Genomic DNA, 13,073 nt, shown 5'->3' on the forward strand with positions numbered 1-13,073 from the left:
AGCCTCTGGAGAAGTGGATTTTTAAACAATAAGTTTTAGGGAGCCTCCGGAGGGATTGCCTGTAGACGTGGATTTATAAACAATCCTTTTGAATGACCCTCAGGAGCGGAGGGGTTTCCATGTTATTTTAAGAAATTGCCTGTAGGCGTAGATTTTTAAATAATATTTTAGGGAGCATCTGTAGATGTGGGGTTTCAAAGAATACTTTTTAGGGAGCCTCTGGAGACGTGGGTTTTGAAAGAATATATCTTGGAAATCCCTTGGAGGCGTAGATTTTAAACAACATTTTTTTGGGAACACCCTCTTCTAGGGACTTCATGAAACAAATTATTGGTCTGCTCCAGTATTTTTTTAATAGTAAAGCTAGTAAAGGGGAAACATTTCAAAATCGCTCTCAAAGTACAAAACCATTTGAAAAGTTCGGGACCGCAAAAATCAACAAAACAGCCAATTAGAAGTTGGCATTCCTGTTTACCATTTATACTCGGCCAAATTTTATTAAATTAAATTTGATTATAAACATGCATGTAAACATAGCCCTAGTATAATTAATAATAACTCCATTTACTTTTCATAATTTAATGCGTTTTCTTTATAATGGTGCTATTACATGGTGTTGCACCGTCATTTCACACACATACAAGATGACGTTTGAAACGCCGATTGACAAATTGAATAGCTGCAACAACATTGTCATTTCACACATACGCAACAAGAAGACATGCCGTTTGACATATTGAACAGCTGCAATAACTGGCGGCATTTTTAAGATTAATTTGGGATGCAGGAAAACAAAAAAACAAACAAGCCCCGGTCAAGCATTTGTAGAAAAAGAATATCACATTTTTTAATTAATTAATTTTGTGCGGTATTTACCCTTAACATAAATACAATCTCGTATTAACTTCCTAATGTCAATTTCTCTCTCGTTGTTATCATTCCCCCATGCCTTGCCTTTACAATGTGCTATCACTTGGTATTGCATTGCTGTATCACATACGCGCAATAAGAAGAAGACTTTTGAAATGCCGGTTGACATATTGGACAGCTGCAACAACTGGCGGCATTTTTGAGGTTAATTTGCTATATAGCCAAACAAAAGCAAGCAAGCTTGAGGAGACAAGCGTTTGCAAAAACAAGAATTTCGCAATTTTTCGATTTAAAAACTATTATAGAATTACAAATAAAACAACAAAATGTCGAGTACATTTTCATTTGGCAATTTTGCTAAAGAATTGCAGGAAGTAAAGGAGGAAGGTGTGACTTTTGAGGATAAACAATTGACATGGGACACTGCGGAAGATGGTAAGAGTGCAATTTGGTATTTAAATTTAATTAGTTATTTAAAATGAATTTTTATTACAGTCAAGGATGTGGTCAAAGCCTTAGAAACACAAAAAGTGGTACACTACCTGAAGTTAGATGGTAACACCTTGGGTGTTGACGCCGCGGCTGCTATTGGCAAGGCCTTGGAAAAGCATCCGGAGTTCCGCAAAGCTTTGTGGAAAAACATGTTTACAAGACGTTTAAAATCAGAAATTCCACAAGCCTTGAAATCTCTGGGCAATGGTTTGATGGTGGCTCAAGCCCAATTAACTGTACTCGATCTTAGCGATAATGCTTTGGGCCCTAATGGCATGGTCGGCTTGGAAGATCTTTTGCGTTCCAAAGTTTGTTATAGCTTGCAAGAACTGCGTTTAAATAATTGTGGTTTGGGTATTGGTGGTGGACAAATGTTATCAAAGGCTTTGCTGGATTGTCATCGCACAAGTACAGCGGCGGGAACACCATTGAAATTGAAAGTTTTCATTACTGGTCGTAATCGTTTGGAGAATGATGGTGCCAAGGCAATAGCTAAAATATTTTCTACTGTTAAGACGCTGGAAGAAATTGCAATGCCTCAGAATTCGATATATCATGATGGTATTGCCGCTTTGGCAGAGGGTTTCAAACAAAATCCTAATTTGAGAATATTGAATTTGAATGATAACACCGTGACCAGTAAGGGTGCCCAACATTTGGCTGATGCCTTCAGTTATACACCGCATTTAAAGGAGATAAATTTTGGTGATTGCCTGTTGAAGACAAATGGTGCTTACCATTTTGCTGAAGCTTTGCAAGAGAATCATCGAGAATTGGAAGTTGTTGATTTGGGCTTCAATGAAATTGGTCCTGATGGTGGTTTGGTGTTGGCAACTGCCATGGAAAATAAGCCGAATTTACAGAGACTTAATTTGGATGGTAATCAGGTGAGTGGAAACAAATTTCAGATTTTTTAAATACTTTTTTTTAATGTGCCTTGGGAAAGTGCATTTAAATAATAAAATAATAAAAATTATATTATTATAATATTTTTTAAAAGCTACAAGACTTGTGAATTTTAAAATAAAATTTTTATGGACAGTCCCTGAAGGCGTGTATTTAAAAAAATTTATTTTTAAGCAACTTAGAAGTGGCATTGGAGCCAAAATATTTTGTTTCAATACAATTTTTTTTTTAATATTTTTTAGTTCGGTTACGAGGGTCGTTTGCGTATTAAAGAGGCTATGGAACAAACCCATAATCCTGATGCCCTTGAAGAAATGGAAGAAGATCAATCGGAGGGTGAAGAAGATGAAGACGATGATGAGGATGAAGACGATGAAACGGTGGATGAGGAAATCGATGAAGAAGATGAAATTTATGATGAACATCAAAATGACACAACCGAAGAGGCCGATGAAGATGATTATGGTGAAAATGCTGCAGAGGAGACAGCCTATACTACCACACAGGCGTTTACCTCGAAAATGTTAAATGCCAATGAATCGTTTATGTCCAATAAGAGTGTCACATTTGCTGAAAATACCACCACCGTGGGTTCGTCTACGGCCGAATCATTCTGCTTAAGCCAAAAACCATGTTCCTTGCAAATGTTTGACTCATTGGTGGAAAGTGATAAATTGCAGGCTTTCAAAAGTGTTATTGAGGTAAGGATTTTTATTTATTTTTTGATTACGATTTGTGATTATTTTTGTTTTTTACCCTTAGCAATTTACCGATGACAATTATTTGCTTGTGCTCATCTTTACCACATTGAAATGTGCCCATTTGGCTCAATCCTCCTCGGTAGCCCTGGACTTGGCCATGTCTCTATACAAGGAATGTGTTGATTATGCCGTCAAAACCAAACAAGAACGTCGTGTATTAAATTATCTGCTACAACAATTGGGTCTGCTGCGCAGTGAAATGAAATTCCAATCGGCGTATAATTTAAAATCATGCCGTTATGCCCTGCGTGAGACCCTCTATAAGAAACCATTGGCCAGTGAACACATGAAGAATACATTTAAAGTTTTCTTGGAACAATTGGATGTTTAAATGTATGCATGTGAATACAATTTGGGTATACAAGAGAACATTCCCACCCCCAATATATATGCGTGTTGGCTATTTTTGTTATTGAAACTTCTCATAAAGAAATCTTCATTCTAATTCACATTTGTGTAGTGATTTGTTTTTTTTTCTACTTTTCTATCTACCATCATATTTGTAATTTTTTTTGGTATAATTTATTTATTTGTAAAAAAATGAAACAACAACAAAAAAATATTAGCAATAAATATCAACAATTGCTGGCAGTTAAAAATTGGTTCTTTAATTTCCGAAATCAACATTGGCGTGGATTTTTAAAATAATTTTTTCTTGCGGTATGGAGACCCACATCAGTTGAAAGGTCCCGAAATGTACTTTCAGAATATATACACTTCATGCCGAAAAAGAGACTTTCGTCTAACGGATTTTCCCGATTTCCCATGCAAGTCTCAGTGACAGTGGGATCCTGAAATGGATGCAGTATGGAGTCCCACACCATTCTAAAGGTCTCGAGAAGTACTTTTATTTGAAAGGTCTCGGGAAGTACTTTCAGAATATACACACTTTGTGCCGAATAAGAGACTTTCGCCTAACGGATTTTCCCGATTTCCCTTGCAAGTCTTAGTGAGAAAATTTCCTAAAAGGGATGACTATTGGGGCCTCTCGATACCTATTGAGGCCCCCAGCCCTCACTTAGGGTCCTTGACATGCGTGGATTTAAAAAAAAATATTTTATTCAAAAATTATCATACCCTCAATCACCCCAATTAAAAAAATACATTTTTTTTATTTTGTTCAAATTTCAACAAAAATCGATTTTATTTATTTAGTTGTTTTTTTTTTCTTCGCATTAGCATTTCTAATTATGTTTTACATACATCGAGCTTCATCATATCTACTAGATATAAGTATATATATTTTTTAACAATCTTAAATTCTCCATTCGATATTTTATTTTTTGTTTTAATTTCGTTCGAATCGTATGAGATCAAAAAATTTCAACGAAAAAAAGAAAGAAAGAAAGAAATTTTTTAAAATCATTGCCTAAGACCAATTGTATTTAGGATAGACAAACTATAATTCCTAATTTTTAGTAGTTTTTTTAAAAATGCATAAAATATCAATTCAATTATGAAAAAATGCAGTTTTTTATTGCACGGAACGCATAGAGAGAGAGAGAGAGAGAGACTTTAACAAAAAAAAAAAAAATTTATAAAAAAAAATGGTTAAAAATCATATTTTTACCACTACCATGGAGAACCAAGAAGAACCATAATTTGTCATTAATTCCTACAATGCTTTCCTTTGGTTTAACAACGTGGTGGAGGAGGAGCAGGAAAAAGAGAATTTTTTAGAAAATATTTTTTCCTTTCCCTTCAAGGGAAAAATTCTGTATTTGATTTTGGGAGACAAAAAAAATCGTTTCCAAAAAAGTTTCAAACTTTCCAAATCTAGAGACCAATATTTTGAATATTCTCTTTTTTTCTAATTCATCGTTTTTTTAACAAAAAATTTTGATTTTTTTCTTCCCCTTCCTACTTCTCCTTTTCCTTAAGACTTTCCTGCTGATGATGTTTCCGTTGTCGGAGGATTTTCTTAAACCAACTATTTCTCGATTGATTTGCAGCATAGTCAGCATCATTAATCGAAGTGAAATTATTGAAAACATCCTTCATGGCCAGAGCCTTGCGATAGGAATAATTTTTCGTAGCATGATACATATTATGCAGAACATCGGGCATTTGTTTTTGTGTCACCCAGGCCTTGACACTCTGCGGTATTGGCAGACCCGGATCATCATAATAGGTCAGCACATAGTGAACACCCGGTTCTTGAAAACTGCGATATGGTTTAATGACCATAAAACTCCAATAATCGGTGACGCGTACCTTATCACCATATTGAGGATAATTGGGATGGGTGGTCCCGCGATTGGCCACCATCATAACTTTACGCTTGTCATCGCATACAAAACGACGACAATAGACATAATCACGATTGCTAAAAAGGCGGGGCCATTGCATTTCCCAATATATTAGGTGGGAATTGGTCCCCGGTACGGGATCTTCTTCTATCAAATGTAAGGCCACAGCTGTGTTATCCCATTCCTTGCGATAATCTAAATCCACTTGAACATGCATTAAATCAGCTGCCGAGATGTCATTGAAACGGGCATAGACCTTATAGGAATACATGGCGGAACGCTCCTCCCGCCGCCATATGGAAAATTGATCTTTACTCATGTAAGGTTCCCATGGCTGATCATCGGCTTTTTGTATTAAGGCTGTGCCCATTTCGGAGGAACCATTGCTTCCTACAGCATCCTTGTAGAACTGATGAAATGTTTTCCGGCAATTTCCCTTTGTGTTGCCTCCATCAGCTGCTGCTGCTCCTGCTGGTGGACACTTCTTATTGCCCACCAGACAATAACAATATTTCATTTTATATTCCTTGCACAAATCACAAAGTTTATTCTGCGGCAAGGTATTAATAAATTCGATGTCACCCTGACACGCCTCGAAATTCAGTAAACTTAAACGTTCATTGGACCAATCGAACGTCGGCACCCCATTTGCGGACAGGCCCAATGCCCCCACAGCACTTAGTACCAGATTTTTGCCCTTAAATTGTGGCAGCTGTCGATGATAGGAGCGTATCAGCAATTTAAGGCCCTGCGGCCCATAGACCCGATGATAGAATGTAAACAATTGTTGTAATCGACGTGAACGTTGGGCCAATATACTTTCGCATTGATAGCACCATGATTTTAATGCAGCATTTGAGCTATGTTTGATATTGGACACAATGCGGCTGAACACCATGATGGGGCTTGGGGACTTTTCTCACTTCACAATTCCAGCAACTTTTCTATTATTCTTTCTCAATTTTTATTACATTTGAAAATGTTTGCGTTTTATGCTATTTTTATTGCTTGCATAATCGTGTCACCACACACAACATTGTATGCCCTGGCGATGAATTTGTTCTCGAAAAACGTACCGGCTTTGTTTTGCTCTTTCCAATTGTCAACTTAACTTTACACAGTTAAAATTCGTTTATTTTTTTATTCAAGTTGTATATCCCTTGGCCCGTTGCCAGCAACAATTTTTTTAAATTTTTTTATAAACAAAACTATAAATTTGTTGTTTTTCGAATCGTTGGCGTAGTAGTACATGTGCACTAAAAGCCAGAGACACAAATGTGTCAAATGCAAAACAATGTCATATTGGAATGTAAACAACAATGTTTTGCACACACACACACATGATGTTGCCATATTCTGGCTCTAGGCGTGTTCGCATTGATAAATTTCGAAGAAAAAACCATATGTAGCCATATTTACTTCTTTATTTTTACCGTTAATGTCAAATTCCAGAAATATTTGACACTAGAGCAGCAACACAGGGACTCAAACGGGATAAAGAGAGAGGAGTGGGAAACAATGAGTAGTCACATTCTCTAACATAACGGCTGTCTTCTTACATGTTCAAATCACTTAGTGTTCACTTAAATGAACTTTGGCGTCTTTGTAGCAGCAAAGAGTATTCTATTGAGATTGATTTCGTACTAATACATTTCCATTGACAGTTATTTTTTAATAAATAACGAAATATATGTATATATCAATAATAAATAACAAAAAAATCAATTAAAAATAGATGACACAACAATAAAATAAAAAGTCACCAGAACTTCTTATGACTTTGTTCAAACCGCTTTGTTTTCATTAAAATGAACTTGCGGCAACTTTGTAACTTCGGAGACAATTCTATTGCGAGAGAGAGAGAGAAATGGCAAAAACTGAAAAAAGCGTATTTTTATATTTTTATTTATTTTAAATATCACACCAATGGTGGGCAAAATTCTCTCCCTCTCAGTGGTAAATTGTGAATTGTGTTGGAAAACAAACACAGGTAGGAACAAAAAAGTACGAAAAGGTACCTAAAATTCTACTTTAAATTAATAAATCATAATAATATCAGGAAGAAAAAAATCAATATTTAACCTTGTATATGCGTAAATAATATATGTTATAATTTTTGTATTCACGAATAATAAAAAAAAATTTTTGTTTAAGACGTTTATGTCTGTACCTTTTGTGAACAAAAAGTACGCTTGTTACAAAATTAAAAATAGGCAATTTTATATTTTTAAAGCTCTTTTCAAGCGACATAAATGGACATATGGAAGGGACATAAATGTGAGTAATAAATAAATTAAAAAATAAAATAAAATAAATCACTTTGCAAAAATATCCATAGTTGGGCAGACTTGCACACCAGCGTTGATGCGTTCTCTTAACATTTTTTGATGTTAAAACAAAAATAAACCTTAATGGAAAATTTTCCGCAATTTTTTTAATGAATTTATTTTTTGAACTTCCTGGGATATTATTTATGTTTTAAAAATATTAAATTAATTGAATTCCGCAGAATAATTCTTGTTTTTATTTTCACTTAAACATTTTTAAGAGAAATTTTGCCCACCATTGAAAACATCGCACCAATTTAGCGAAAGTGAGAGAGAGGGGAGAATTCCAATTAGATTTCAATGTGCTATTTTCTCACTAACGAAATTTTTTGTATTCTTTCTAAGGGGATTTGGCATCAAATAAACTATATTATAAAATAAATGAGGAGAAATAAATTAAATAAGATGACAAAGCAATTAAACAAACGTCTTTACATCAATCTTATGACAATATAACAGCTGTTCCCTCATTGTTCAAATTCTATGCATTCATTTAAATAAACTTTGGCGCCAGTGAGAAAGGCAATTGACAATTGGAATACATCGATCTTATGACAATTTAACAGCTGTTCAATACCATTGCGTTCATTTAAATGAACTTTGGCGTCGGCGAGAAAGGCAATTGACAATTGGAATAAATTGTTGACATTTTTGGCAATCATTTTTAAGGGACTTGGCGCCAAAGAATTTTTTTAATAGAGAAAAGAAGAACAAACGTGTTTTGAAATAGTTAAAAAAGGAGATTTATACAAAAAAATAATTTTAATTAAAAATTAAAAATACCATATTGCGTGATTTTGAACCGAAATTAAATAATTCCAATTTAAATCAATGAAAACTTGAAATTGGGCGAATTCCCAAACCATCAAGATGGCTATGAGAAGACCGCGAATAAAAGTACAGGCTAATATCGCCTTGAATTCAAAGCGTAAGCCTAAAGTTGCCGATGTGAAAAATTCTGCTGAAAGCCAGCAGCAGCAACCAGCAAATGCCACAACAACGTCTGAGGAGGTCAAGTTAACCAAGGAAAAGGAACAAGAATTGCCTCAAAATGCAAATGAGAATACGGAAAACAGTAATGAGGTTGGCCGTCAAGAACAAGAAGAAAATCAGCAGATTGCAGAAAAAGAGGTTAATTCCGCTGACTCAATAATCAATGCAAATGACACGACTGCAAGTGATGGTGATGATAGTAATAATAAAAACAACAATGCTGCTGCTTTTGCTAGGGGTGGTGTTGGTGTGAACAATGATAAAACTCAAGCAAATATCTCTGATGATTCTATAAATAGTCCGAAGAAAACTGGAAATGCCAACAAAACACCCTCTGATGATAACAGCACATTCAAATGTCCGCCCAAGAAGTTGGAATATCAACGTTCCACCAGCCATATTTCTAATAATAATGGCAGCGATGATGTTTTCTATTCCGACATTGAGGAAAATGCCCAACAAATGGACGGGCAGCAAAAGTCCCCCAATGATTTCCCCATGTCTCCATCGAGAAGCCAACAATCTAGACAACGTATTAAGGCAACACCCATATTTGGGCAACGACGTAATAGTTTTGTGGGCTCCTCGCCATCACCATACACTGAAGAATCCACCAGTAGCGGAGGTAGTGGTGGTGAAGTGGGTTCCACCACCCCCAGACGTGAACGACACATGTCCGGTTCCATGAGTACACATTCGAATTCCAGTTCATCGCATCATTACCATCATACTCCGCACAAGTATTTACCAAATGGTGTCAGCATGTCTCGGGTGCGCACCGAATCTGGCTGTTCGGTATTCTCAGATTCCAATGTCAGCAGCACACACAAAAGCCGGAGGACCGATGAACACAAACTGAATTTAAAACGTGAATTTGAGGCACGTTTTTCCAATGGTGTACCCGATAAGTCGGCATTGAAAATGTCCGATTTGATTTTTTACAATCCAACCACAAATCCCATGGAACAAAAACCCAATCCAAATATCAAACTAGAAAATGGAGATAAAAATCCGGCATCCACCTCCGAAGATGATATGAAAACGGAAAATGATAATGACAAATCGAAGTCGAATGCCGATAAAGAAGAAGCCATGCCAGTGCCTCAGCTTAAACTGAATTCAAATGGTGAGCTAATATTGGACGACAAGTCTTTGGTAATTGAAACAACGGCCGAACAGGAAGCCCGTAAAGTCCTCGCCAATTCGTCGTTAATATATTTGGATGAAAACACCGGCATGAATGGGTTCTATTCGCGGCAGAAACGTACCCGCGATTGGCCATCTTCGGAAACGGTGAAATTCTATCGTTGCCTACAAACGGTGGGTACGGATTTTTCCCTTATGGTACCTCTCTTTCCGAATCGTACAAGACGTGACTTGAAATTGAAATTCAAAAAGGAGGAACGCATAAATGGCGCTTTGATAAATAAGGCTTTGTTATATCCGAAAAATTTCGATGTTGAAGAGCTGAAGCAACAAATTGAGGAGGAAGAAAAACAACGTGAAGAGGAGGCGGAACGATTGCGGCAGCTTAAAGAGTCGGCTACCAAGGTGGTGAAAAAGGTAAGAAAATATTTTTTTCTAGCTACCCATAAGGAATAGATTTTTAAAATAATTTTTTTGGAATTTTAAAATTATTTTTTTTTTTTTTTGTTTTTTCTTTTAGCGAAAAAATGCCCGAAGTCATGCAGATCGCAGCCTAAACGCAGACAATCTTTACCAAAATGAAAACCATCAGCAAGTTGCCAAAAAGCCAAGAATCCGTAAAGAAAAACCCGAAACTAAACAACAACAAAATAATATTGCAACGACACCAGTTGCCGAGGCAACACCAGCAGCAGGACCAGCACCACCACCACCACAAAATATTAATGGAAGTCAAACGATTTCGAATAATGAGCCAACAACTGCAACATCATCTTCCACAACTGCCGAAGATCCAATAAAAACCGAAGGTGATAAGGTACGACGAAGGCGACGGCGTGTGCCAAATATTAAAAAAGAAAAATTAGCTGTGCCTCAGCCGAATGATGATGATGGACAACAGCCAGCATCAGATCATGATGATTCCTCTCCCCTATCATCATCGGCCATCAAAGTTGAAAATGTTAAAAACGAACCCCTACAAATGCCTTTATATCCGACAAAAACCGAATATTGTCACGAGGATGAAGATGCCGCCGAACAAATCGAAAAAGATGTCGATCTTTTATTACATTCCGATCTGAATGAGGATGTTTATGATATTAGTGAGGCATCGAGGGCCAGTAACAATGATACGCCGCCCAGAAAATCCAAATCTCTATCACTGCCAATAACCGAATCTCCCGATTCGTCATCGCCGAATTCCAGATTTTTAGTTATCGATGATAATTATTGCAATGAACCAATGGAGATTGATGCACCATATGAGGGTAGGACATTTGTTAATTTGGATGATGGTTCATTTACAACGTTGGAGTCACCAAGACGACGGCAGTCGCCACCACAGCAGCCACAAAGCTATGATGAACCGCCGGCGCCAATTGTAAATCAACCCACACCATCGCCTTCTCCTCCGCCACCAGCACCAGCACACATACAAGCAGCACAGTGTCTCCCAAGGACCGGGTCTGTACCACAATCACCACGCCCCCAGCATTATCTAGCATCTCAAGCATCACCTCATCACAGATCCATGGTGGCAACACCACCCGATCTAACCTCCCAAGATACCAATTGTTCATTTACCTCCGATCGTGAACTAAACGAACAGGACATACAACGTATACTCACCGAACTGGCCGAAGGTTCATTGGTACTTGTCTCCACCCTAGATCCCGATGATCCCGACAAAGTGTTAAATGAGATATTTATGGTGGACAAGAATACCGGGGATTTGTGTGATGAACCCTTAAATATACCCGATAATATTGTGCAGTGCATTTTATCTGTGATGAGCTAAGAAAAAAACAAATCTATTTGAAATCAGCAAGAAGAAAAAGCTTAAAACATTCATGAATGTGGTTACATTCTGGAATGAAAAAAAAATATACAAAAAAATGAATATTTTTTTTTCTTTTTTTTGTTACCCCCAGCTCGGGGGTATTTTCTAAGTCCGGGAGAATTTTGTTATTACTTCTTAATATGAAATATTTTTTTAAAATATATATTTCTATTTTTTTTTTCATTTGCTATGCTTAAGCAAAATTTGTTAACTATTACTCAGACATCTCTAATATAAAAAAATACATAAAAAATCGCTAAACATACATATTGCATAAATATATATAATACCATTTTCATATATGTCGTTTGTAGTATTTATTACAAAAAAATAAATAAAACAATATTGTTGTTTCAAAAAATGCAAAAAGTTTTTTTATTTTAAAAATCTACGCCTTGTAAGGACGCAATAAAAAATTAGTTAAAAATCCAGGCCTTATAAGATCCAACAAAAAATTATATTTTAAATCCACGTCTTTGAAAATTGAATAAATTTTAATTAAAAAAAAAATACTTCAATAACTTACTGTGTTGTCTCCGCAGTCTCTTGAATACTTTTGGAGGTTTTGTTTTTCAACGACATTAGTACTATAGCATTACAGCATCACAAGTACTGTTCACTATCTTTTCTTATTTGATTTTGATCATTCTTGCTCATTTACAATCGCATACACACACACTCTTTATATGCTAAGGGTATACAACTTGTTTAGCACGGTGAACACAAACACCGTTAAATATTTTATTTGCTTTGAAACTCAAAAAAACATTGATTAATTTGTAATGATTCAAAATTCCACAAAAAATATTCTAAATATATAATATTTTTAAACGCTTTCATTGTTAAAAAATAAAAATATCACACGACCACGGAGGACACGCACAAACAAATTTTAACCGCTATTCTTGCCTGTCAATAATGGCAACTGTTTTATCGATTGTAGGGATCTATACATCGATAAAGGCAATTGTTCTTCATTGTAAATAAGATGAAAAATAATTTAGCTTGGAAGAAATATTCATTACAAAACTATACCGTCAAAGGCATTGTTTGTGCGGAGGACACGCCTTGAAAAATATATTTTTTTAAAAAATCTTCGCCTTGAAAAATATGTTTTTTTAAAAAATCTACGCCTTGAAAAATATATTTTTTTAAAAAATCTACGCCTTGAAAAATATATTTTTTAAAAAAATCTACGCCTTGAAAAATATATTTTTTTAAAAAATCTACGCCTTGAAAAATATATTTTTTAAAAAAATCTACGCCTTGAAAAATATATTTTTTTAAAAAATCTACGCCTTGAAAAATATATTTTTTTAAAAAATCTACGCCTTGAAAAATATATTTTTTTAAAAAATCTACGCCTTGAAAAATACATTTTTTTAAAAAATCTACGCCTTGAAAAATATATTATTTTAAAAAAATCTACGACTTGAAAAATATGTTTTTTTAAAAAAAATCTTCGCCTTGAAAAATATATTTTTTTAAA

The 13,073-nt window shown here is 35.3% G+C and overlaps 3 protein-coding genes across 3 annotated transcripts; 2 read left to right on the forward strand and 1 right to left on the reverse strand.

Annotated features, from left to right (window-relative positions):
• The first annotated feature begins 1,185 nt into the window (after positions 1-1,185).
• LOC133325520 (ran GTPase-activating protein) lies at positions 1,186-3,361 on the forward strand. Its single transcript, XM_061534264.1, has 4 exons — positions 1,186-1,305; positions 1,366-2,249; positions 2,511-2,969; positions 3,031-3,361. The coding sequence occupies exons 1-4, from the start codon at positions 1,197-1,199 to the stop codon at positions 3,358-3,360; spliced, it is 1,782 nt and encodes a 593-aa protein (XP_061390248.1). The 5' UTR covers positions 1,186-1,196; the 3' UTR covers position 3,361.
• A 1,528-nt stretch (positions 3,362-4,889) lies between these two features.
• LOC133325512 (stAR-related lipid transfer protein 7, mitochondrial) lies at positions 4,890-6,176 on the reverse strand. The gene has a single exon (XM_061534256.1). It carries the CDS (start codon positions 6,174-6,176, stop codon positions 4,890-4,892), a length of 1,287 nt encoding a protein of 428 aa, XP_061390240.1.
• Positions 6,177-8,469: 2,293 nt separating this feature from the next.
• LOC133325513 (uncharacterized protein DDB_G0284459) lies at positions 8,470-11,547 on the forward strand. The gene is made up of 2 exons (XM_061534257.1): positions 8,470-10,161; positions 10,265-11,547. The coding sequence occupies exons 1-2, from the start codon at positions 8,476-8,478 to the stop codon at positions 11,540-11,542; spliced, it is 2,964 nt and encodes a 987-aa protein (XP_061390241.1). The 5' UTR covers positions 8,470-8,475; the 3' UTR covers positions 11,543-11,547.
• Positions 11,548-13,073: the final 1,526 nt, after the last annotated feature.

Source organism: Musca vetustissima, unplaced genomic scaffold, assembly GCF_032173495.1.
Source record: "Musca vetustissima isolate MV318-11 ecotype Yass unplaced genomic scaffold, APGP_CSIRO_Mvet_v1 utg10917, whole genome shotgun sequence".
In the NCBI taxonomy this organism is placed as follows: Eukaryota; Metazoa; Arthropoda; class Insecta; order Diptera; family Muscidae; genus Musca; species Musca vetustissima.

Coding starts and splice junctions, on each gene's coding strand:
- LOC133325520 (XM_061534264.1), top strand. CDS start 1,197: ATGTCGAGTACATTTTCATTTGGCAATTTTGCTAAAGAATTGCAGGAA. Junction 1,306..1,365: donor ATGGGACACTGCGGAAGATG/GTAAGAGTGCAA, acceptor TTTTTATTACAG/TCAAGGATGTGGTCAAAGCC. Junction 2,250..2,510: donor TTAATTTGGATGGTAATCAG/GTGAGTGGAAAC, acceptor AATATTTTTTAG/TTCGGTTACGAGGGTCGTTT.
- LOC133325512 (XM_061534256.1), bottom strand. CDS start 6,176: ATGGTGTTCAGCCGCATTGTGTCCAATATCAAACATAGCTCAAATGCT.
- LOC133325513 (XM_061534257.1), top strand. CDS start 8,476: ATGGCTATGAGAAGACCGCGAATAAAAGTACAGGCTAATATCGCCTTG. Junction 10,162..10,264: donor CTACCAAGGTGGTGAAAAAG/GTAAGAAAATAT, acceptor TTTTTCTTTTAG/CGAAAAAATGCCCGAAGTCA.